The sequence below is a fragment of the Schistocerca nitens genome, chromosome 4 (genome assembly GCF_023898315.1).
Source record: "Schistocerca nitens isolate TAMUIC-IGC-003100 chromosome 4, iqSchNite1.1, whole genome shotgun sequence".
Classification (NCBI taxonomy): domain Eukaryota; kingdom Metazoa; phylum Arthropoda; class Insecta; order Orthoptera; family Acrididae; genus Schistocerca; species Schistocerca nitens.
The window spans coordinates 408,935,241-408,960,909 of record NC_064617.1 but is presented as its reverse complement, the minus strand read 5'-3'; the positions used below and the strand labels follow the sequence as shown (position 1 = coordinate 408,960,909).

At 41.7% G+C, this 25,669-nt stretch overlaps 1 protein-coding gene across 4 annotated transcripts in view; it reads left to right on the top strand.

The window, feature by feature from the left end:
• LOC126251844 (arf-GAP with coiled-coil, ANK repeat and PH domain-containing protein 2) overlaps positions 1 to 25,669 on the top strand; it is a 148,231-nt gene that overhangs the window by 38,695 nt on the left and 83,867 nt on the right. For 3 of the 4 annotated variants that reach the window (XM_049952516.1, XM_049952517.1, XM_049952519.1), the window contains exons 4-7: positions 2,075 to 2,248; positions 12,701 to 12,763; positions 13,322 to 13,550; positions 13,633 to 13,728. In XM_049952516.1, the coding sequence (XP_049808473.1) occupies positions 2,075 to 2,248; positions 12,701 to 12,763; positions 13,322 to 13,550; positions 13,633 to 13,728 (562 nt within the window). The remainder of the gene's footprint in view (positions 1 to 2,074; positions 2,249 to 12,700; positions 12,764 to 13,321; positions 13,551 to 13,632; positions 13,729 to 25,669) is intronic. The other variant, XM_049952518.1, reaches the window with a different exon arrangement.

Below are 25,669 nucleotides of genomic sequence, written 5' to 3'. Positions count from 1 at the left end.
GAGGAGTGTGCACACTCATACATTCAAATACCTTCAGTGAGCTAGTGCATATAAACACTGCATTACAAGCTTTCGCAATCAATGTCCACCTTTCAGCTAGGGTAATAGATATTACATACTACCCCTAGACAGATAAACACTGTCGCAAGCCAGTGGAGCTTGTGGAACAGCTGTTGGTACCCTTCCTCATATAGGAGGACTGCAGTGCCCATACCAGGCAAAGCGGTGTAGTGGTTAGCATACTGGACACCCATTCAGGAGAGGACAATGGTTCAAATGCACATCTGGCCATACTGATTTTGGTTTTCTGTGATTTCCTTAAATTGCTCCAGATAAATGACAGGTTGGGCCATTTGAATGGGCTTGACTGACTTGCTTTTATGATGCCCTCAATCCTCTGTGGGACTTTAACATGTCTAGCAGGGGCCAAGTAATGGAGTAGTTAATCTCAGAACTGAAAGTAAACTAACTTAACAATGGAGCTGCAGCTCATTTCAGCATGTCCCACTCAATATACTCAGCCATAGATACTGCAGTCTGCAGCCCAAGCATTTTACTCTTAGTCAGGTGAAATTTTCATGGCAACCTCTGCAACAGCTCTCTCTCTCTTTCTCAGACTATCAACCAATACAATATGCACTATGGTGGTTGCTTTGGAAAGCCAACTCAGGCATGCTTTCACCTCCAAAGCAACTCTTGAAGCCAGTGGAGGGAAAGATATCAAAGGAGTAGCACAAGATACTACTGGTATGATGGTACATGCAGTAGAAGCAGTGATAACCTATTTCCCAGGCCCACCCAACTGGAAACTTATGCTGTGATGGTCAGAAAAAAAGCTGAAACCATCAAAGAGCATTTAAGGGCATTTCAGTGACACAAACACCATCCTTTTATTGAACATTTAATAACATTCAAAAGATTTCAAGCAAAGGCGCGGTTTTAATAAAAGGAAGCGGAAGTGTTGAGAACAATGTATGTCATCTATGAGAGCCCACACCCCTTCATTTTGAGTATGAATTAGATTCCACTGCATTTGCAGCCACCAACCATCTACAGTAGTCTCCTTTAGTGGCAACATCTGCCTTGATCCCTGTAGTTGTTAGATGTTTCATGTGACTCATCCCAGTGTCCGCAAGCAATAACTACCATCCTAAATTCCTGACACACAAACACTTGATGGAGTGAAACTACTTACCCTTCAGTGCACAAGACCCCAAATAGTACTGTGTTCTTTTTAATGAATGGGAGCACTGCAGCAAACAGTATGTACTGACACCTCTATCAAAGAAAGAGACACACTTGGAGGAATCTTAAAAGGGAATGTCGTGCACAAAACTCCTTATATATGTGATGCCTTTTTTTTTTATTGTTAGAAGACTTTATGATTTCTAGGACACCTCCATCAGTGTAACTTCCAGGCACATCTACTCATCTTTGCATGGCTTTTCCTGTCACATGTAACAGTTTTACGAGGTTTTGTCAGACCAATTTGAACAGAAGATAATTTTTAAAATGAAATCATATTTCCCATTGGAGTTAATAGCATCCTTTTCACTTTAGGAGATCTCTTCAGTGCTCTGTGAAAAATATAGAGGTGCACTTTGGCTCAGAATCAACTCAACATTTAAACAGTGGATCTCCACACAACAGGGGGTTCAAAGGTTGCAAAATGTAACAGCATACCACCTTGAATAGGACCATGCCTGATAATGCTCTTTGATGTTCAAACCAACCTTTGGTTTTATGACAGCTTTACTTTTTTTAACTCATTAATATATTATATAGTCAGAAGCTTTGACGATGGCTTTACCTTTTTTCAAATTGTTGATATATTACGTGATCAGGAATGTTTCTAGCGCACTTAACCTGGAGCATACATTACATCCAGTTAGGTCTTCTAAAAGAATTAGCATTATGTATTTGTTGCCCATTAATTATTAGATCAGATTGTCGTATCTGTCTGTATTCAGAAAGAATTATTCGGCAGCTCAGTAGGCATCCGTTTTATTATATGAAGGTGTGTATGGTAAGGAATGTTGATAACTGTTTCATATTTCACCTTTTTTTGTTTCAGTGCTTTTGCAAACAGCTTATGGGATTTGAGTACATATTTTAGAGAGGACGTTGATGTTATGACTTGTTTGAATAAACTTATTCATGCACTACAAGAGATGAATAAGTTTCATAGTATCTTACTAGACCAGGCGTCCCGTACAATACTGAAGAATCTTACGTCATTTATCAAGGGGTATGTAATTTTTACAATTGCATAATTTCAAGTTTATGGTGTAATTTTCATTTTAAGATTCATTTCCTTTTATATTTCTTCCACTGTTGATAACTTTCCATGCAATCAGGTTATTAAACATGAGTTAGGTATTTCATGAGCATTTTATTGTGACAATTTTACAGCATTAATGTTTTTGATGGTCAGTGAGGTACCTCACTGGTTTATGTTTTTACAGGAGTCTAATTTTCGTAGAATTTGCTGTTCACTTCATCATCATTGTTTCCCTCCTCTTACCCCTAGTCCCTTTATTCTTTGTTCTTGGATTACATCCAAACATGAGTTTAGTGTCAAAAATTTAGTGCAGTTGTATTATTATAATTGAAGATGTAAATGAGCATATTTGTATTTATTCTGTTGCCTCATTCACTTCATTGTATTCTGGTCTTCCGCAGTTATACTTTTCTTATCTGCATAAAGAGAAACATGAGACTATTTGTTATGTTTAACATCATGCCACTGGTGTACACTAAGTAATAAATAGCTCAACAGAAAAGTCGGTTAAATACTGAAAGAACGGTATTCATTCTAGTACTCATTAAGCACTTCTATTCAGTTAGTTCCATATATTTTGATTATTTTTAAGTGTTCACTCTAGTCAAGTTCCTTGTGATCTGCTGGAGCAGTATGTTGGTGATTCATTTGCCTGGACTGAAAACTAAAGTGAATTATTAGATGTATTTAATGGGTAATGTATGACCACATTGGGTGTCAATTATTTAGTTGATACTTCGTTAGCCCCACACAGGGAAAAATTGTTTGTTGACACACCTGTCATCAGCCATTTTTAATGATGGCTTGGATTCAGGCTGCCAAAAGGTAAACCATCAACTATCAGATTTGTACGGTGTGATTTTGCCACCGTGTACAAACTCTAGGGATTGATCAATGAGAGAACACAGAACAGAAAAGGTCTAATGAACTTGCATCTGGAAATGCAAGGTTTCCGTGCTAGAGACCATTTATTCAATCATACATTATTACAAAGACTGTGGTCTATTATGTGCCACAGTTACAGTATGTTTTGAAAGTGATTTCCATGTGCCTCAACGCATGTGTGTACACGCTGTAGCATCTACTGTCTCAAGTTCACATCAGCCAGGCTGCATCTGAACAGTGTCAAAGGCAGCATGAATACGCTGCTCCAGTGTCTCCACATATAGAATGGGCTCTGCATACTCAGTACTCCAATAGTTAGATATCACGTGGGTTGAGATCTGTTGAACAAACAGGCCATGCATCTGGATCCACCAATGAGGGAAGACACGATAGAGGTGCGTCTGGATGTTAACAGCGACATGGGCTGGAACACCATCATGTAGGAGCCTTTTAACCCTTAGAATCATTAATGGCACTTCTTCTAGCAGGGGAGGTAAAGTCATCCACAAGAAATGCCAATAGTTCCAGCCTGTTAGGCTACGTGGAAGGAAGACTGGTCCCAAAATACAGTCGCCAATTATCCCAGCCCACACATTCCAGCTGCACCGATGTTGATGATTGACTGTCATCATACCACAGGGGTTCTGCATTCCACAGGTTACTGTTATGAAAGTTGAAGATACCACTCCACATAAAGGTGGCACCATCTGTGAATAGGATGGATGAAACAAATCTCGGAATCCTGGTTCCTGTTGAAGAAACCAGTGACAAAACTGCTCCCGATGTGGGAAGCCTGTGTAACTAGTAAGCCGTGTACACACTGTAAGTGATAGGGTAGTATCAATTGGCATGGAGAATGTTCCACACGGTCATCTGGATTACCTTTTACTGGTGGGCCAGCTGCATGGTACTGACATGGTGGTCACCTTCCACAGTGTTAATCACATATATCACCAAGTCTGGTGTCCGAACATTTTGGGTACGCCATTCATGATATCCTGCTTCCTGAAATGACCCTGTCTCAGACAGATGGTGAAACACTGTTGCAAACATTGGATGCTGTGGTTGTAGTCGGTGGGGTACGCCTTTTGAACCTTCTGTAATTAAACACCATGTCAGCAAGCTCTCAATTCGATTATGGAACTATTGTGTACAATGCTGTATCACATCCACCACAAGGGGAGTCAGTAAGGAAAGTGAGTCAGAAACAACATTACCAATTACTAAGGCAGGAGAAGGTGCTAGGGCATTACGTATGAGGAACGGCACGATGCTCTAGGAGAAAACCATGCATACTGTTACTGTGGCTGCATGGTACAGTGCATATTACACTGCAGTCTCTGTAACAAAGTATGATTGAATAAATGGTCTCTAGCACAGAAACCATGCATTTCCAAACATAAGTTCATTTGACCTTTTTCGTTCCCTTATCCTCTCATTAATCAATCCTTAGAGTTTGTACACAGTATAAAAAATCACCCTGTAGGAAACAGAAGTGGTTATTTGGATAACATATGGATTAAAATAAACAAATGCATTATTAATTTGTACTTTTAAAGAAATAAGAAGGTAAAGTGAGTACCTGGTACATCTCAGAGTGCTTGAGGTGGGGAGTGTTAGGTTAATTTTGCGTAGTTTATTCCTTATGGGTCCCTGAATGTTATTTCTTATGCCTGTGTATAAGCTGTAAATATTCCATGAAACTCGGTGAGAAATTGTTTCCAACCTTCATTAAAGATGTATGCACTCCCTTTTTGTGCTGGAAGATGATGTTTTCAGCAACTTCTCTTAGGTTGCCTGAAACTGAAGACAAAGGCCCTCACTGTCATAAATGTGGCAGGCAGTGGATGTTCGCTGCTTACCAACCCCATAGGGCTCACCTATGCAGATCATGTTAGCCAGCAAATGGCTGAAGTTAATCAGCCAGCAAAGATTTCAATGAAAAATGTGCATGTATATTTCAGACGACTTGTAGATCAGTGATAAGTGCTACATTTTGTGTGAGCAGCCCATTTTTTTCTGTACCTCCAGAGACACCAGAGTCAGTCAGATTCCTTAAATTGATCAAAAGTAATCTACTTTTCTGCCAGTGGATGGCTGTTCAAATTTCTTACTTTCTCCCTGTTTATTGGTGAGTCTCACCAACTCCCACAGTTCCTCAAATTCCACATGCGTATCTAAAAAAACCATTGTAAGTGGTTGTCATTTGTTCCCTGCTATTATGTATCTTCTAGCATAGAAAACCTGCTCCACGTTCAGTCTCATATTGGGCAACATAAGCTCACAAGGTAAAATATCTCTCATCTTCTTAAAAGAGCACAATGATCATGCTGGAGAGCTGTAGACGATGCAGAACTGTTATCAAGCACCCATGTGACCCTCCACTGCTGACAGTCAGAGCATTGAAGGGCTTTCTATGTGTGTGCCATTTGTATCAAATCAGTGCAGTAAAATAGGTTGATGTGGCAAAAAGCAGCTATTGTGTTCAAGCATTCCTGTGACCACACTGTGACTGAAGTTTCCTGATTTGTTGCTGTATCAAAATAGACTGTTTACCCAGTCTACAGGGAATGGTGTACATTCAGATCCGTGTAACAAAATGTAAGGACAGTGGTTGTAAAAAGATACTAATCAAACGGCGACCAGAGAAGAGTTTCACAAGTTGCCAGTGACGGGCAGTTTCAGACACATCAGGAGTTGCTTCTGTCAGTGCTTGGAGGTCCACCTCAAACAGTTTCCAAACAAACATTAGAGGTGAATCTGTGTGCAGTGGAAATTTGAAATCGGGAACCTAGCAAGGCCATTGTTCACGACAACACACAAAGTTGTACTACTTCAGTGGGCCAAATACGAAATAAAGTGGACAGTGACTGATGGGAATCATATAGTGTAGTCTGATAAGTCCTATTTAAATGATAATAAACATCAAGAGCACTGATAATCCAATGAGGCAGCATGTGGAGTGTGCAATCGAAGCCAGAGACAGTTCTATGATGATTTGGATTCCACTTATTCAGGGTTTCGTGAACACGGCGAAGTGTTGCTACTGCTTCTACAACTTGATGAGTATGCTTTGTACAGTCCAGCCTTCCTTGATGACAACCAACATGTTTACAGGGCAGCATGCGTACCTTTCTGGTTTAACAGACATTCATGAACCCTGCCCCACATCAACTGGCTCACTAAAAGTACAAAGTCTTTATCTTGCAGGAAATGTCTGGGAACACATGATACGGTAGAAGAAATAGAACAATCAGCAGCATCATCACAATTTGGTTGTTTCATAAGGTTTTATCACTAATGGATAGCTTCATTTGGTATGACATACATAAAGAAATATGTGGACTTTATTCTTCACCAAATTGAACCTTTTATCAGGGATAAAGGTGGTGCTACAGTGTATTAGTGCTCCCCCCCTCCCCAGGGGGCTCCACAGTTCTTTCATGAGTTCATGCATAGGGCCTCAAGCTACTGCAGCCCATTTTTCCTTCCCGGGCAGCATTTGAATCTCCATGCCCCTCCCTCTCCATCCTCGCTCCTTCCCCACTGCCCCCTTCTTCCCCTCTCTTGGTGTTCTTACTTAAGTCGACCTGGCTATCCACTTGCTTTTCTGTATTCATTGTGGTTTTTCTCCCTTAGCCTTTTCTCTTTCATCCTTTCTTTTTGGCATTCTTGGTCCCCCTTTGGGGTTTGACATCCACTTATAAATTTTCTCTCCATAGTGTGAGCCATTTGGGGATGAAATCCATCCCTAGTGTCTACAGCGTGGGTTCCTCTCCCCCTTCCTTCCCTGCCATAGCCCCACCCCCCTCCCTGCTGAGTGACAAGCACGTGTAGCCAGTCTGTGTGGTGGGGCTATTATGTACCCATGTGACAGAGCCATTGACAGCACATGGATCCCATTTCTGATACCTGAGCTGTTACATCCCCATGAATGCCTAAGAGTGGTTGCTTATCATTCCAGCGTATCGGAACTCCTGGAAACTGCTGGTGTTCCAGACAGCACTTACTATGTTTGGGTGGTGACCATGGGGAGAGCCCCTCATTAGAGTGGGTGGTATCAGGCCTGAAGCTCGAGAAATCTGGCCTTACATCTACAGCCATCACTTTGGCTTGTTATGACTCTGTGGCCTTCCCTTCTCTGGCTACACACTGGGAGGTGGGCCAGGTGCTCTTTTTTGGTGTAAAATTGTTTCCGCGATACCTGATCTGTGCTGGAACTGATAGGGACGCATTCATGGCCACAAAGCTGTTATCTTTTGTGGCAAATATCAAAGACAGGTTTTGCGAAGTGGAGTCTCTCAGCAAGATGTGGTCGGTTTCATCAAAACATCTTCTGCCAACCAATCTGCAGCTCTTCGTCTTCTGATCATCTTGGTGACGTTCCCGTGTCTGTTACACCTCAAAAGTTTTTGAATATGTTCCAGGTGTCATTTTTCATAGGGATCTCATCCTTCAAACTGATGAATTGTGGACAATTTGAAATCATGGGGTGTTCATTTTGTTCACCTTATTAAAAGTATCTTACACGGAGACTCATCATAAATTTGACTGACTTCATCTTGTGTCAGTGACTTACACTTTTCCCTCTGTTATGTGCTTTCCAACCCGTCCCTCTTCCTTACCCCAGTTCAGTCCTCCTTTCCTCTCCCCCATCCCCCCAGTCCAGTCCTGATACCCTCCCCTCCGGGTGCCCCTGCCCAGCCACAGAAATGTCCACCTTCCTTAGTGCCCACCAGTGATGGGGTTTTCTCCCAGGATGCCTCCCCCTGGCACATCTCAGGCCAGAAGCCTGTTACCACAACTCAGCCATGGGACACACAGTCTGTGTGCACCAAGGTCACCCGCCATCTTTCAGTTCCAGATCTTGGAGAAACCTGCACTCCCTCTGTGGCCTGCCATCCTCAACCTGTGAAAGAGAAGACGAAGAAACATAAGTCTACAGACAAGGCCCTGGAGGTGCCATCTACCCGCACACAACCTGAGTGTGACCTCTTATTTATGGATGTCAACCCACCCTTGTTGGTGGTGGATGGTGACCCATTTGTGTGATTGGCACTAGCCCGTTTGCCTCCCATTTGGATATCCCCTTCGTGCTTATTTAGTGGAACTGTAATAGACACTACCACCACCTCCCAGACTTTAAATCCCTTATTGCGTTTTATTCAGCAGCTTGCGTCATTCTGCAGGAGTGTCATTTTATTCATGCTCGCTCACCGACCCTTCTTGTGTTCCGTGCTTAGTCGGAACCAGATCGGCCCTTTGGGGACTTCTGGTGGCGTCTGCACATTAGTCCATATAAATATTGCTAGTACATGGACCACACTTTGTACCCAATTGGAAGCAGTTGCCATCAAGGTCCACTTGGACTCTGCTGTCGCAGTGTGCAATCTCTATCTCCCTCCTCCAGGCCATCTATGTCTGCTGCCCTAACTTCCCTCCTTTGTCAACTCCCCCCTCTCCCTTTTTCCTTTATGGAGATTTTAATGCCCACCACCCTTTGTGGGGCAGTAGTTTTTCGTCTTGTTGGGGGTTCCTCATTAACCAGTTTCTTGTGGATCACAACCTTGCCGCCTTAAATCTGCCGTTGATTTTCCGCTCTCTTACCCCTGTTCTTTCTTCCTTACATTGGTTGCCACACAGTAATCTCTGTGATAATGACCATTTCCTGTTGATTCTCTCATTATCTTCCTACCTCCCAATGACCAGGTTACCCCACTGGGCTTTCTACCATGGTGATTGGCCTCTACACCCCTCCCAGATCATGTTTCTACTTTCTTTGTAAGGTTGTATTGATGAAATCATCCATTATCTGTCTGCTAAGATAACTGGCACTGCTTGTCTTGCCATTCCCCGCTAGACAGGCCGCATTCACCATATTGGGAACTCTTTGTCTCCTCTCCAGGATCTTCTTTCCCCTCATTACAGGTGTGGACTACACTCCACACCCTCCAAGGTTGTCAGCAGCAGTCTTCCATTCCAGGCCTTGCCCTTCCAGGTGGCCTTTGTGCAAGTCCATCAGTTCTCGCTGAACACCTCATGACCCATTTTGTGACAGCATCAGTGGCAGTCTCCTATCCAGCTGCATTCCTCTTGAGGAAACAGTGGGCTGAAGCTTCACACTTATGTTTTATCCCTAGTCAGACAGAGTCCTACAGTAAACCTTTTGCTGAATGGGAGCCTTTTCTTCCCACAATTCAGCTCTTGGCCCTGATTCCATCCATAACCAATTGCTTTAACACCTCAGCCATCTACAACAATTGAATCTCCTCCAGGTGGCTAACTGTATTTGGCTTCAAGGCATTTTCCCCTCTCAATGGAGAGACAGTATAGTGGTTCCTGTCATTTAGCCTGGCAGGAATCTGTCGTCCATTGATGGTTACCTGTCCACCTGACCAATGTCCCCTGCAAGTTACTAGAACGGATAGTGGGCTGTCTACTCAGTTGGGTCCTTCAGTTTCTGGACCTTTTATCTCATTACCAGTATGGCTTTCGAGAAGCACAACTCCGATAGTCATCTGCTTAAATTGTAAACCACATTTCGGCAGGCCTTTTCTCAGCGCTGCCATCTTATCACAGTTTTCTTCGATCTCCGTAAGGCCTACGACACAGCTTGGTGCCATCATGTCCTCCTTACACTCATGAGTGGGGTCTTTGTGGGCCCTGTCCCTATTTTTATTCACCAGTTCCTGTCCCACCAGTTGTTCAGAGTTCAGGTTGGCACTGTTCTCTGCTCTCCACAGACCCAGGAGAATGGTGCTCCACAGGGCTCCATATTAAATTGTTCTTTTTTTTTCTCATCGCTGTTAATGGGCTTGGGGCCCCTGCCAGACCATTGGTCACTCCTGCTCTGTATGTGGATGATTTCTGTAATTGAGCTAGCTCCCACTCGATGGCCTATGCAGAACGACAGCTTCAGGGTGCCATCTGGCCCACTTCCATGTGGACAGTCTCCCTATGGTTTTAAATTCTCTCCCCTTAAGTCAAAAGTGGTGCATTTCTGTCGCCATACTACAGCCCATCTTGATCTGGAGCTGTATCTTGATGCCCAACACCTGACCATGGTCCCCCCAGTTACGCTTTTCTTGGGTCTTCTTTTTGACAACAAGCTTACTTGGTTGCCCCATATCCGTCTTCTGAAGGTCGGCTGTTGCCATAAACTCAATGTCCTTCGCTTCCTTGCCCATACTTCATGGGGCATGGACAGTTAGACCTTCTCTGCCTTTCACAGGCCATTAGTTCTGTCTCATCTGGACTATAGTTGTCAGGTTTATGGATCAGCTGGCCCTTCCATGCTGCTGGTCTTGAACCCAGTTCACCATTGTGATATCTGTTTATCTACCGGTGCCTTTTGCACCAACCCTGTCACTCCAATGGTGTTCTGTTGTTTGTTCTGAACATTCTTATGAGAGTTTCAGGATGCCATTGTTTTTTACACTGATGGCTCTAAATCCACCAATCAAGTGGGATATGCCTTCACATCTCCTGTTGGCACAGAACACAATCACTTGTCTGCTGCATGTAGGGTATTGCAGAATTGATGGCCATCTGTTGGGCCATCTGCTTTGTTGAACAGTCTTCACTCACCTCAGTTTTGCTATGTATGGACTGAACGAGTGGCCTTCGGGCTATTGCTTGGAACTTTTCTTGCCACTCCATCCCAGACAACGTCGATCATGTAGCTGTGGTGATGCTGATTGTTGGGTTGATTTCGTTTGGGTTCCTGGCCATGTAGGATCCCAGGTAATGAACTTACTGATCGTCTGGCTGGGGTGGGGCAGCCACCTACCCACCCTCATACTCCCTCACCTCTCCAGGGACAGATTTGCAGCTTTACATGAAATCACTTTTCACTCAATTGTGGGTTAGCTCTCAGGTATAAGTCCTTGAATTTTCCTCTGGAATTTGAGTTCCTCCATTAACATAGGCATTGGTTATGGAGGCCCTGACGTTACCTCCACACCGGCCAGGTTCTCCCTGCATTTTGTGTACATTTTGTTTGGTCTGTTGTGCTGTCTTGTTTCCCCTTTTCTTGTATCTTCTTCCCCTGGTGTTGCTCCTATTGTATCATGATAATGGTGGTATGGTGTGGGCATCAAGACAGGTACCCCACTGCCTTTAGCATTTCTGGCACATCCGTGGTCTCCCCATTTCCACCCGCACTCCTCCTGTTCTTTCCTCTTCCTGCTGCCCTGATTTTCCTTTTCCCTCTTTATTTGCATTTTATCTCTTCCCCTTGACTGGGCTGTGCTGTTAGTGGTGTTCCTCCCTCGATCTCTGCTGTCCTAGATCAGGGGACCAATGACCTCACTGTATGGTCCTCTTCCCCAAGTCAAACAACCATATTAGTGTCTTGCCTCATGGGATGGCTAATTCTTTTATCCAGTGTGCTTAATTAATGATATGAGGAGAATTGACAACTGCTTTGTGGAAGATAGGCCTCACAGTATACTTTAACACATAAGTATTCCATTTTCTTAATCAGCTTACCACTTTCAAGTTTATGACTGAAAAGTCATAAACTGAGTAAGGAAGTGGAATACTTCTATGTTAAAGGTTAATAGAGATGTGCTTCTAAAAAAGTTGTAGCATTGTCTTTTAAAGTTGTGAGGCTGTGCAACAAGGCAATACATGCACCTTCCGTGGTTCCTGTTGATTTCAGATAGGTAGGCTGTTTGAAACTTGATAGGCTTATGAAATTGCTAGCCATCTCTGTGGGGTTGCTAGTTACACTCACCAAGGATTCCTCTTCTTTTGCATTGAATTCCATCAAGACAAATACAACGTGCTGAAGTTCACCATTGATCACTATATTGGGGGTGGGGAGGTAGTATTATATGCCAGTTTCTGGAACACATAAGTTAATGTTAGATCTAAAATTGGCCACTTCCATGGTTGATACTTCTTTCTAGTGCTACTGCAGAAGCTTGTTGAATTCAAAATTAGCAACACAGATGTGACTTGTATGTGGTGAAAATATACCATGTATGTCATTGTTTGCATACTGTGCGGCAGAACACCAGGCTGTAATACACTTGCAAAACCTGATACATTTAAGTAAAATGTTTTGCTGGTATTAGTGTTGATATCACATTGTATTGGCTATCTCTAACGTTGGGTTGATAGCTGTTGATAATAGTCACAACTTTAGCTTTAAAGGGTTCAGGTACAACAATCCTTTCTCAATACGTAGACCAAATCTTCATTACCACTGTTGCCACTCTAACTGATTATAAAGTAAGTATGTGTTGTGTGTTGAAATTCACAATAAGAGTTGCTATTTTTTTTAATGCTGCACTACACTACTATAGCTACTATTCTAGTGTTGTTCTTCCTAGACGTGTGTGACATGTCTGGGATTCAGGAGCAAGATTTGCTGTGCTTGCCATTTAGAATCAGACGTCCTTATTTGTTTTCCTTTTTGGTTTAAAAGTGTTGGGGGTGGTTATAAAACAGGCTATCCTGTGCAAACAATATGTTGTACATGGATTTTTTGATATGGAGAAGGCCTATCTCAAATTTTTCTTCCTTTAGTTCCTCATCCAGCCCTACATCAGTGACTCATCAGCTGCAGATGACTGGAAGGCTGGAAAATGGGTAAAATGCTCTGGTTTTCGTTTCTTATTTAATAATGTTTTGCATTTAATTGTATTGCTGTATGTTTGTATAGCTTGTATTAAAAATGAGTGACTTGATAATACAGTGGATCATATCCAGTTCTCGTATTTTACATTAGCTTATTCATCAGATAGGTAATTTCTAAATACGTACAGATATTTCGTTTGTATTTTTTCCTTATTTTAGAGCTTACTTGACCCTCCAAATATAGGTAAATGAATTCTGTTGTTGAATTTCAGTATACCGCATTTTGATTGAAAGTGTTATCATAAAGTTACTTTCCTGGTTTTGGTAGATACATGTGTGGTGGAAATGGTCTGGTTCTGTGGCACATCCATAGTGTGTTAACATTAATGCAAAACAGTTTGTATGCATTTAATAATGACTAACTTACCAATTTTCTTATACACTGTTAACCAGCTGGTTTTTCTTATGTTTTGTGACATGGTTGGACTACTGGTGTGTGTGTGTGTGTGTGTGCACTTCAATATTGAAAAATAATAATCTTGTGTGTTGTTAATGTTACTTGTTTTACAGGGACATCAAAAGTGTGAAGGAATCACGACATTACTTTGAGAAAATATCAGTTGACTTAGACACAGCACTGTCTAGAAATTCTCAAGCCCCACGTAATAAGCCCCAGGAAGCAGAGGAAACGCAGAACTTGCTTAGTGCAACTCGATCATGTTTTCGCCACACAGCCCTTGATTATGTGCATAGCTTAAGTCTTCTGCAGACCAGAAAGAGGCATGAGGTTTTAGGGACGGTATGTATATTATGATTGTGCTTGTTTTGTATTTCTTAGTAAATTGATGAATAATGAATAATATTTTATCTTTATTTTTCAGTTACTTTCATATATGCATGCCTGCAGTACATATTTTCATCAAGGGTCTGATCTCTGCCAGGATTTGGAACCATTCTTCAAGAAGCTTGCAGAAGAGGTAAACTGTGTTGTATTTGTTACCATAGAATCACTAGGATGTGTCCCATGATTATCAATCTGAGAGATTTCTGCAAAGAATTTCTCTGATTTCTTCAGTGCCCTTGGTATTCGTGTGATTGGGTTTGCTGGGATACCTATACCATTCTACATACAGTAGTTAAATTAAATTGCAACTCTTCTTTAGCCATCTACCATAGGTTACTAGATGAACAAAGCATTCCAAAATATTGGAAAGATGTTCAGGTCCTTCCCGTTTTCAAGAATGGCTGTGTCATTCTGCTGAAGAATTGATAAACAAGTTTATGCTTGCTTGTTATGACTTTCCTGGGCATCAGAAATCACGTCTGTTAGAATAAATACAGATTCCACTAATAACAATAGAGTTAAACCCATCTTGCTCTGTTTCTTCACAAGACCCTGAAAGCAGTAGATACTGGCACCCAGGTTGATGTTGTGTTCCTTGACTTCCTGAAGGCTTACGGTACAATTCAACATCGTTGCATTATGAACAAAATACATGTCTAATGAATAAAAGGCCACCTTTGTGACTGGATTAAAATTTCTTTGGAATAGAACACAACATGATATGTGTTGCTTGAGGCTTTCCCGACGGACATGTTGTATATATGGTTCACGGGCGAGACGTCGGATGTCATAGTGAAAACTCCACAATATTTCGTCAGCGCAACTGGCCGACATCTTCAGGTGCGACGAACACACTGCTAAGGCAGGACCAGGGCTCCCCATTTATGCCAGTTTTAGGCAGGAAGTGCACATGCGTGGAGGCGCCAAATTCGATGGCCAATAGCGACGATATCAACTGATAGCTGGAAGGACAGTAACGCCACCTACAGGATGAAGAACCAAATACTTCGGCGCACGCGCGGAGGCTGCCGCCGCTGCTCTGCGCTGCCATCGGCAGCCCCAGCGACCTCTGTCGGAAGCCGCAAGCAGTACTGCGCGTCCACGTAGGCGCCTTGATTATCCTCCCGTTGTCAACAGAATATTTATGTTGCTGGCGAATCGTCGTCCATCTTATGACCAAAAGTATTCCTCTCTGCTCGAAGCGACTTCAATATGGCCAGTGCTGGATCCCATGCTGAACTAAGCTGAAAGCCCGTGTCTCTGTTTACAAGATTCGTCGAGCTACGTATTTCCACTGCTTCCTTAATAACACTGTCCCAGTACGAACTCGTCGATGCGAGAATTTTTGTATGTAGGTAATTCATAGAATGGCCTGTACTGAGACAATGCTCGGCCACTGCAGACTTTTCTGGTTGCTCCAGACGAGTGTAGCGTCGGTGTTCAGTGCATCTCTCTTCTACAGTGCGACAAGTTTGTCCGATGTACGACATGCCGCAGCTACAAGGAATCTCGTAAACACCGGGTCTTCTTAGGCCAAGGCTGTCCTTAGATGAGCCCAAGAGAGCTCTGAGTTTTGCCGGTGGACGAAAAACACATTTAACTTTATGCCTCTTCAATAGTCTTCCTATTTTTGAAGAGACACCGCCGATGTATGGCAAGATGACCATTCCCCTTTGTTCTTCGCCTCCTTCCACTTCCTCACGTTGGGTAACCCGCTTTGGTTGTAAGGCACGGCGAATCTCCCGTTCGGAGTATCCATATTGTTGGAAAATGGTACGCAGATGGAGTAGCTCATTGGATAAGCTGTCTGAGTCTGATATGGCTCGTGCTCTGTGGACCAACGTCCTCAGTACGCCACTTCGTTGCGAAGGATGGTGACAGCTGGTGGCCTGTAAGTATAAGTCCGTATGTGTTGGTTTACGGTACACTGAGTGACCTAACGTGCCATCTTCTTTTCTCCGTACCAACACGTCCAGGAATGGAAGTTCGCCGTTTTTCTCCATCTCCATCGTGAACTTGATGTTGGGATGAAGCGAGTTAAGATGCCCAAGAAAAACATTGGGCATCTTAACTCGCTTCATCCCAACATCAAGTTCACGATGGAGATGGAGAAAAACGGCGAACTTCCATTCCTGGACGTGTTGGTACGGAGAAAAGAAGATGGCACGTTAGGTCACTCAGTGTACCGTAAACCAACACATACGGACTTATACTTACAGGCCACCAGCTGTCACCATCCTTCGCAACGAAGTGGCGTACTGAGGACGTTGGTCCACAGAGCACGAGCCATATCAGACTCAGACAGCTTATCCAATGAGCTACTCCATCTGCGTACCAGTTTCCAACAAAATGGATACTCCGAACGGGAGATTCGCCGTGCCTTACAACCAAAGCGGGTTACCCAACGTGAGGAAGTGGAAGAAGGCGAAGAACAAAGGGGAATGGTCATCTTGCCATACATCGGCGGTGTCTCTTCAAAAATAAGAAGACTATTGAAGAGGCATAAAGTTAAATGTGTTTTTCATCCGCCGGCAAAACTCAGAGCTCTCTTGGGCTCATCTAAGGACAGCCGTGGCCTAAGAAGACCTGGTGTTTACGAGATTCCTTGTAGCTGCATCATGTCGTACATCGGACAAACTTGTCGCACTGTAGAAGAGAGATGCACTGAACACCGACGCTACACTCGTCTGGAGCAACCAGAAAAGTCTGCAGTGGCCGAGCATTGTCTCAGTACAGGCCATTCTATGAATTACCTACATACAAAAATTCTCGCATCGACGAGTTCGTACTGGGACAGTGTTATTAAGGAAGCAGTGGAAATACGTAGCTCGACGAATCTTGTAAACAGAGACACGGGCTTTCAGCTTAGTTCAGCATGGGATCCAGCACTGGCCATATTGAAGTCGCTTCGAGCAGAGAGGAATACTTTTGGTCATAAGACGGACGACGATTCGCCAGCAACATAAATATTCTGTTGACAACGGGAGGATAATCAAGGCGCCTACGTGGACGCGCAGTACTGCTTGCGGCTTCTGACAGAGGTCGCTGGGGCTGCCGATGGCAGCGCAGAGCAGCGGCGGCAGCCTCCGCGCGTGCGCCGAAGTATTTGGTTCTTCATCCTGTAGGTGGCGTTACTGTCCTTCCAACTATCAGTTGATATCGTCGCTATTGGCCATCGAATTTGGCGCCTCCACGCATGTGCACTTCCTGCCTAAAACTGGCATAAATGGGGAGCCCTGGTCCTGCCTTAGCAGTGTGTTCGTCGCACCTGAAGATGTCGGCCAGTTGCGCTGACGAAATATTGTGGAGTTTTCACTATGACATCCGACGTCTCGCCCGTGAACCATATATACAACAACATGATATGCTTAACAGAGAGAAGTCTGCAGACATAAAAGTAACCCTGGGTGTACTCCAAGAAATTGTTAAAGGACCATTACTGTTCAATGAGGCTGTTCACGTATGATGCTGTTGCATATAGAAAATTTAGCAACAATAGGAAATTGTAGCAAAATACGGGAAGACCTGTAGAGAATTAGTGCTTGATGCAGGGATACAACACAAACACTGTAATGTATCGTACATAAATAGGTGGGAGGACCCATTATTGTATGATTAAGTGGTGGCCAAACATCAATGGAAGCATTCACATCCATTAAATATCAGGGACTACATGTATGGAGCACTTTAAATTTGGATGATGCCATAAAACTAATGTTAAGGGGAGCTGCCAGACAGCATTTCATTAGAATAATCTATGAGAAGTACTGTCCACCCATGAAGAAGGCAGCTTACAAAACATTCACTCCCCCAATACTAAGGCATTGCTTATTAGTCTGGGACCTTTTTGCATTGACAGGTGAAATAGAAAAGATCCAAAGAAGAGCAGTGCATTTCATCACAGATTCATTAAGTAAGTGTGAAAGCATGATGAAGATGCTCACCCAACTGCAGTAGTAGGTGCTACAAGAAAGGCATCGTTCATCACAATATGGTTTACCAGTAAAATTCTGAGAGTATGCCTTCTTATAAGAGTAACCATTTATTGCTTTGCCCCACATACATTCTGCAAAATTACTGTGGAGACAAGATCAGATGTCACACAAAGGTTTATCATTAATGCACCATTCACAACTGGAATGGGTGGAACAGGAAAGGGAAAAGGGGGAGTGTGACAGTGGCAAATATGATAAGTTGGTTTGTGGAGTGTAGATGTAATGCCAATCAGCGTAGTACTGTAAATGATGAAAATATTATTTGAATCAGTGTTTGGTTCTCATTTGAGAATGAAAAATGTTGTTCTTGGGGTACATGAATTCCTCATAGTGTGTAAATAAGAAGGGAAAAAAGTGGAAAATCCAAGATGGAATGTAATAATATTATAGCAGAGACGCTGAGTTGCAGATAGACACAACAAAAAAGGCTGTCAGAAAATGCGCTTTTGGCCAAAAAGGCCTTTCTGCCAGCTGAGGCCAGACTACCTGGGCTTGGTCACAGACTTTTGGTCAAGTGTGTGTCTGTTGTTTATTTTAAACAAAGGCCTTGTTGGCCGAAAGCACATTTTGTGACAGTCTTTTTGTTGTGCCTATCTGTGACTCAAGCATCTCCACTACATGGTGAGTAGCCACTATCCTTTTTCAGAAAAAAAAATCACACATTAAATACAACATTTCGTAATTTATTTGCTAATGGTTCTCGTAAGATATCTGATACTGTTTTGCATGTTTTCCTGAAAAGTGAGGTATTAAATATTTTTACAGGAACACTGGCTGACTCATTTGTGATTTAAAGATGAAAATAAATCTGAGAAATTAATTTGATTTTTATTGAAACTAAAACTACCATGCTCCATCCAAATTTAGGGTATGATTAAAAGCACAAAGTAAGCCAACTTCAATTTCTATTTGTTCCAGTGTTATTGCAAATTACATTATGTCCTCAAAATATGTGACTTAACACTTCTCTCATCTGCTATTAATACATTGCTATAATATGCTTCTGCATATGAAACTCCATTACAAAGCAGACATGCTTGATTGTATTAACATGTGTTGTTTGGCAAGTGGTGATTTATGAAATGTTAAAGAAATAAAAGTAAAGGTGCCATTCCTTGGTCACAGCTGGCCACTGTGGCCATTAAAGTGTGACTGCCATTCACTGCAGAAGCAGGAACCAGCATGTTCTGTGAAGTGGCAGTGGCTTCCAGCTGGTAACAGTACATCAGAAAAATGAGTTTTTGACTTGGTGTAGGAAATACTGTACACCATAGCCTGCTGATGAAGTGTCTTTTCTTGATATTGGTCACAGTTGTTGTGATAGTCGGACATTAAGTAAAAATAGCACATAATGTTCATAGGGTTTTCAGTAAAAATATAGTTGCTGGCTACTTTATGTTTAGTCCATTTTAGGTGATATATTGCTGCATACTAAATGTAGCAAGCATTTTTAAAACCGTTTTTTAGGCTGGAAGTTAGGCCTATCTCACTGCAGTATTAAGAAAATAGAAGTTGAAAGTGTTTTATTTTGGCGTGCTGATGCAGACTGCGCTGCAGGAGTGCACCACGGGCGAGTGACAAGTTACTCATTGTTACACTCAGCTTCAGCCTTGAGCATTTAGTGAAAGTAGATGCATACTTCTCGAAATGAGCAATCACAGATTATTGTTGTACTTACTGCTGGAAGAAAATGATGAAAACATTCTACTTCAACAGTTACATAATGTTAAAATTAAAACACATACATCTCTAGGGCAATGCTTGAAGATGATTTCTTTACAACACTTACAGTATCACTGTTCATTTATTGAAGAATGACAAAAAGTTCCACCAGCTCTTCAGGTTAAATACTGCCCTTTTTGACTATTTTTCTACCATGACTGTCTCAAGAAATATGTAAAGTTTTTTTTTTTAATAATCGCTACAGTCACAAACTTTGTCAACTACTGTATTACTTATTTATTTAGGACATGTTTTGAGGTAAACCTCATCTTCAGGCGAAATGGCATTACAAAAACAACTTTAAAATAAGGCCATATTGATATTACATAGTCTTTTCATAAATGTTGTGGTCATCCTGTGGAAGAAAAAAAACTTAGTAAGGGGTGCTGTCACTTTGACAGCGCCCCTTACTAAGTTTTTTTTTTTCTTCCACAGGATGACCACAACATTTATGAAAAGATTATGTAATATCCATATGGCCTTATTTTAAAGTTGTTTTTGTAATGTCATTTAGCCTGAAGATGTTTACCTCGAAACATGTCACTAAATAAATAAGTAATACAGTAGTTGACAACGTTTGTGACTGGTAGTGGTAATTTAAAAAAAAAAAACCCCTTTACATAAATACTGTCCTGTTTAACTGCTGCTAGATCTGATCAAAGATGATCTCAAGGAGAGTTCATCAAATACAGTTACATCTGACTACAAATTAACCACAAGACTAAGGTAAGAAGAATCAAAATACTTTGAAGGCTACAGTGATTTATTTAGCATTTGTTTTGTTGTGGAACAATGAAAAACCATTAATGTTGTTGTTGTTGTTGTGGTCTTCAGTCCTGAGACTGGTTTGATGAAGCTCTCCATGCTACTCTATCCTGTGCAAGCTTCTTCATCTCCCAGTACCTACTGCAACCTACATCCTTCTGAATCTGCTTAGTGTATTCATCTCTTGGTCTCCCTCTACGATTTTTACCCTCCACGCTGCCCTCCAATGCTAAATTTGTGATCCCTTGATGCCTCAAAACATGTCCTACCAACCGATCCCTTCTTCTAGTCAAGTTGTGCCACAAACTTCTCTTCTCCCCAATCCTATTCAATACCTCCTCATTAGTTACGTGATCTACCCACCTTATCTTCAGCATTCTTCTGTACCACCACATTTCGAAAGCTTCTATTCTCTTCTTGTCCAAACTGGTTATCGTCCATGTTTCACTTCCATACATGGCTACACTCCATACAAATACTTTCAGAAACGACTTCCTGACACTTAAATCTATACTCAATGTTAACAAGTTTCTCTTCTTCAGAAACGATTTCCTTGCCATTGCCAGTCTACATTTTATATCCTCTCTACTTCGACCATCATCAGTTATTTTACTCCCTAAATAGCAAAACTCCTTTACTACTTTAAGTGTCTCATTTCCTAATCTAATCCCCTCAGCATCACCCGATTTAATTTGACTACATTCCATTATCCTCGTTTTGCTTTTGTTGATTGTCATCTTATATCCTCCTTTCAAGACACTGTCCATTCCGTTCAACTGCTCTTCCAAGTCCTTTGCTGTCTCTGACAGAATTAAAATGTCATCGGCGAACCTCAAAGTTTTTACTTCTTCTCCATGAATTTTAATACCTACTCCGAATTTTTCTTTTGTTTCCTTTACTGCTTGCTCAATATACAGATTGAATAACATCGGGGAGAGACTACAACCCTGTCTCATTCCTTTCCCAACCACTGCTTCCCTTTCATGCCCCTCGACTCTTATAACTGCCATCTGGTTTCTGTACAAATTGTAAATAGCCTTTCGCTCCCTGTATTGTACCCCTGTCAACTTCAGAATTTGAAAGAGAGTATTCCAGTTAACGTTGTCAAAAGCTTTCTCTAAGTCTACAAATGCTAGAAACGTAGGTTTGCCTTTTCTTAATCTTTCTTCTAAGATAAGTCGTAAGGTTAGTATTGCCTCACGTGTTCCAACATTTCTACGGAATCCAAACTGATCTTCCCCGAGATCCGCTTCTACCAGTTTTTTCATTCGTCTGTAAAGAATTCGCGTTAGTATTTTGCAGCTGTGACTTATTAAACTGATAGTTCGGTATAATTTTCACATCTGTCAACACCTGCTTTCTTTGGGATTGGAATTATTATATTCTTCTTGAAGTCTGTGGGTATTTCGCCTGTCTCATACATCTTGCTCACCAGATGGTAGAGTTTTGTCAGGACTGGCTCTCCCAAGGCCGTCAGTAGTTGCAATGGAATGTTGTCTACTCCCGGGGCCTTGTTTCGACTCAGGTCTTTCAGTGCTCTGTCAAACTCTTCACGCAGTATCGTATCTCCCATTTCATCTTCATCTACATCCTCTTCCATTTCCATAATATTGTCTTCAAGTACATCGCCCTCTATATACTCCTTCCACCTTTCTGCCTTCCCTTCTTTGCTTAGAACTGGGTTGCCATCTGAGCTCTTGATATTCATACAAGTGGTTCTCTTCTCTCCAAAGGTCTCTTTAATTTTCCTGTAGGCAATATCTATCTTACCCCTAGTGAGACAAGCCTCTACATCCTTACATTTGTCCTCTAGCCATCCCTGCTTAGCCTTTTTGCACTGCCTGTCGATCTCATTTTTGATACGTTTGTATTCCTTTTTGCCTGCTTCATTTATTGCATTTTTATATTTTCTCCTTTCATCAATTAAATTCAATATTTCTTCTGTTACCCAAGGATTTCTATTAGCCCTCGTATTTTTACCTACTTGATCCTCTGCTGCCTTCACTACTTCATCCCTCAGAGCTACCCATTCTTCTTCTACTGTATTTCTTTCCCCCATTCCTGTCAATTGTTCCCTTATGCTCTCCCTGAAACTCTCTACAACCTCTGGTTCTTTCAGTTTATCCAGGTCCCATCTCCTTAAATTCCCACCTTTTTGCAGTTTCTTCAGTTTCAATCTGCAATTCATAACCAATAGATTGTGGTCAGAATCCACATCTGCCCCTGGAAATGTCTTACAATTTAAAACCTGGTTCCTAAATCTCTCTCTTACCATTATATAATCTATCTGATACCTTTTAGTATCTCCAGGATTCTTCCAGGTATACAACCTTCTTTTATGATTCTTGAACCAAGTGTTAGCTATGATTAAGTTATGCTCTGTGCAAAATTCTACAAGGCGGCTTCCTCTTTCATTTCTTCCCCCCAATCCATATTCACCTACTATGTTTCCTGCTCTCCCTTTTCCTACTGACGAATTCCAGTCACCCATGACTATTAAATTTTCATCTCCCTTCACTACCTGAATAATTTCTTTTATCTCGTCATACATTTCATCAATTTCTTCATCATCTGCAGAGCTAGTTGGCATATAAACTTGTACTACTGTAGTAGGCATGGGCTTTGTGTCTATCTTGGCCACAATAATGCGTTCACTATGCTGTTTGTAGTAGCTAACCCGCACTCCTATTTTTTTATTCATTATTAAACCTACTCCTGCATTACCCCTATTTGATTTTGTATTTATAACCTTGTAATCACCTGACCAAAAGTCTTGTTCCTCCTGCCACCGAACTTCACTAATTCCCACTATATCTAACTTTAACCTATCCATTTCCCTTTTTAAATTTTCTAACCTACCTGCCCGATTAAGGGATCTGACATTCCACGCTCCGATCCGTAGAACGCCAGTTTTCTTTCTCCTGATAACGACGTCCTCTTGAGTAGTCCCCGCCCGGAGATCCGAATGGGGGACTATTTTACCTCCGGAATATTTTACCCAAGAGGACGCCATCATCATTTAATCATACAGTAAAGCTGCATGTCCTCGGGAAAAATTACGGCTGTAGTTTCCCCTTGCTTTCAGCCGTTCGCAGTACCAGCACAGCAAGGCCGTTTTGGTTAGTGTTACAAGGCCAGATCAGTCAATCATCCAGACTGTTGCCCCTGCAACTACTGAAAAGGCTGCTGCCCCTCTTCAGGAACCACATGTTTGTCTGGCCTCTCAACAGATACCCCTCCGTTGTGGTTGCACTTACGGTACGGCCATCTGTATCGCTGAGGCACGCAAGAGTCCCCACCAATGGCAAGGTCCATGGTTCATGGGGGGGGAAAATAATGAACTGAAATTCGTTACCCTATCAGGTTATAAATAATCAGTTATGTTCAGTTACATGATTGCCAGTAAAATCCAAATTTGTTGCTGATAAATATCTGTCATTATTAATATTTGGGGTGCCAAACATGTTAATTGTTAGTTACAATTTCGCAGATCAAAAACCATCTACAGCGGCATCATTTCTTCTTCTGTGATAAAGTCGGGTGTCAACTTTTTAACAGACATTCTTGTGATTCCGAAAAATAAATTGACATGTCCTCAGGCATTGGTCTAAAGTTCTTAATAATATTTTCTCTCTTGATTTGCCTAGTCTCCAAAAGTTGTAAAATTAATCATCCATTTCTGCCTTCTACTAGTTGATGGAAGAGAATGAACAACTTTATCCTCATTCTCTGTTGAGGGAAGCTCCACTGCAATGTTCTTGTCACCACCATCTTCAAGAGTACTGACATCGGAATACTGAATGTTTGAGATACTTCTGTGAAGTAAAATGAAATTAACAATTTAATTCTTAATGAAGTTACATACAAGATCATCGATAAGAGTGAAAGTTAAGGATAGAGACAGTGGTGAACAGTGACTTGCTCTGTCTTGTGGTCCACTTTTCCAAGAAATGTCAGCATGTCAACTAGGGGCCATTTCTTCCCCTGACTTGAACACAGTTTGGGAAATACCATTTACATTCAGATTCCTTGGACTTCATCTTCAGATCCTCTGATGAAGGTGGCTGCAAACACTAATTTCATTTGAAGTACTGACAGCATGCTTTGTAATATTCTGCTGTTGTAATTCTGCTATATTCTGAATTCAAATCCTAATGGTCTAAATGACTCTCCTGTTGCCAAGAAATTAAAAACAAAATGAAACTAAGACTGAGGTGCACATGCGGATTGAAGATCCAGTTGCTTCTTCTTCTTCTTCTTCTTCTTCTTCTTCATCTCTCTTTTTTTTATTTAGGGGTATTGTTTATGTTCCTCCATCTTCTCTTAAAATCTTCACCTGTAATGTGTCAGCATTAACTACTGGCGAATTATTATATCACATCCTATTCTAAATTGGATGGTGCAGTTACGTTTAACTATCTATACCCATGTGGTTCTCAATCTTATTTTCTGAAATTTAATTTAATTTTGTTTTTATTTGCAAGGCAACAGGAGAGTTATTTAGATAATTGGCATTTGAATTCAGAATATAATAGTGTTACATTGACAGAGTAGTTCAAAGCATGCTGTTAGTATTTAAGAAATTAGTGCCGCCCGCCCCCCCCGCCCTCCCTCTCCCCCTCAGCCACCTTCATCAGTGGATTTGTTGATGTCGAAGTCCAAGGAACTTAAATGTAAATGGAATTTCCCAAATTGTGTTGGAGCTATCAGTGGAAAATGTGTAGAAATCTTTCCCCTGCTCATAATAGTTCCCTGTTCTATGATTCTTTTCTCTCTCTCTCTCTCTCTCTCTCTCCATTGTGTTCCTTGCTATCGTTGATGCTAACTACGGGTTCATGTTGCTGATGATGTTGGCTCCTGTGGAACTGAAGGTGACAAAGGAATTCTTGACAAGATCAATATAGGGCAATATTTTAGAAGTGGCATTCTGTCCTTACATCCTTGCCAACTATCCAGTGCTGCTGATGTTTAACCACTTCTTCTTGGTGGTGAAGCATTTCGATTGAATGCGAATGTAATGAAACCCTTTTCTCGGCCAACTGCCTCAGCGACAAGAAAGCAATTTTTAATTGCCATTTCTGCAGTCTTTGTAGAGTGTGTGAAAAAGACTTTACATTATTAAGTCAGATATTTTGCAATTTTTTAAATGTGCTAGTTGCTGTAAATCCTGATACAGCAGTGGATTTAATGTTGTAGCTTGTTGCCTGTGCCCTCTACTTTGGGATGCTTTTCTGGGGAGCAGCAACAAACCGTGTTGTGACATAGAACAAACTGAGCTACCACTATCTAAACATAGTACACCACTTGTTAGGGGTGGCATTTTTGCCAATGCAAAAGGTTTCTGTGTGGAAGGTTCATGCATGAACCATTTCAACAGCCCTGCAGGGACAGCAGTCTGTAAGAATAATCAGGTTACTGGTACCCATTAGGATAGTTACGTATGAGTACATAGAAAGTTTGGTTTAACTGTAGCAAATATTGGTAATAAATCACACAAATAGACTGAATGGAATCGTTGATTTGCGGAAAAATTTTCCAGGCTTCTTTCAAGCATTGTGTTTCACATTTTCATCTTTACATACAACACTGGCT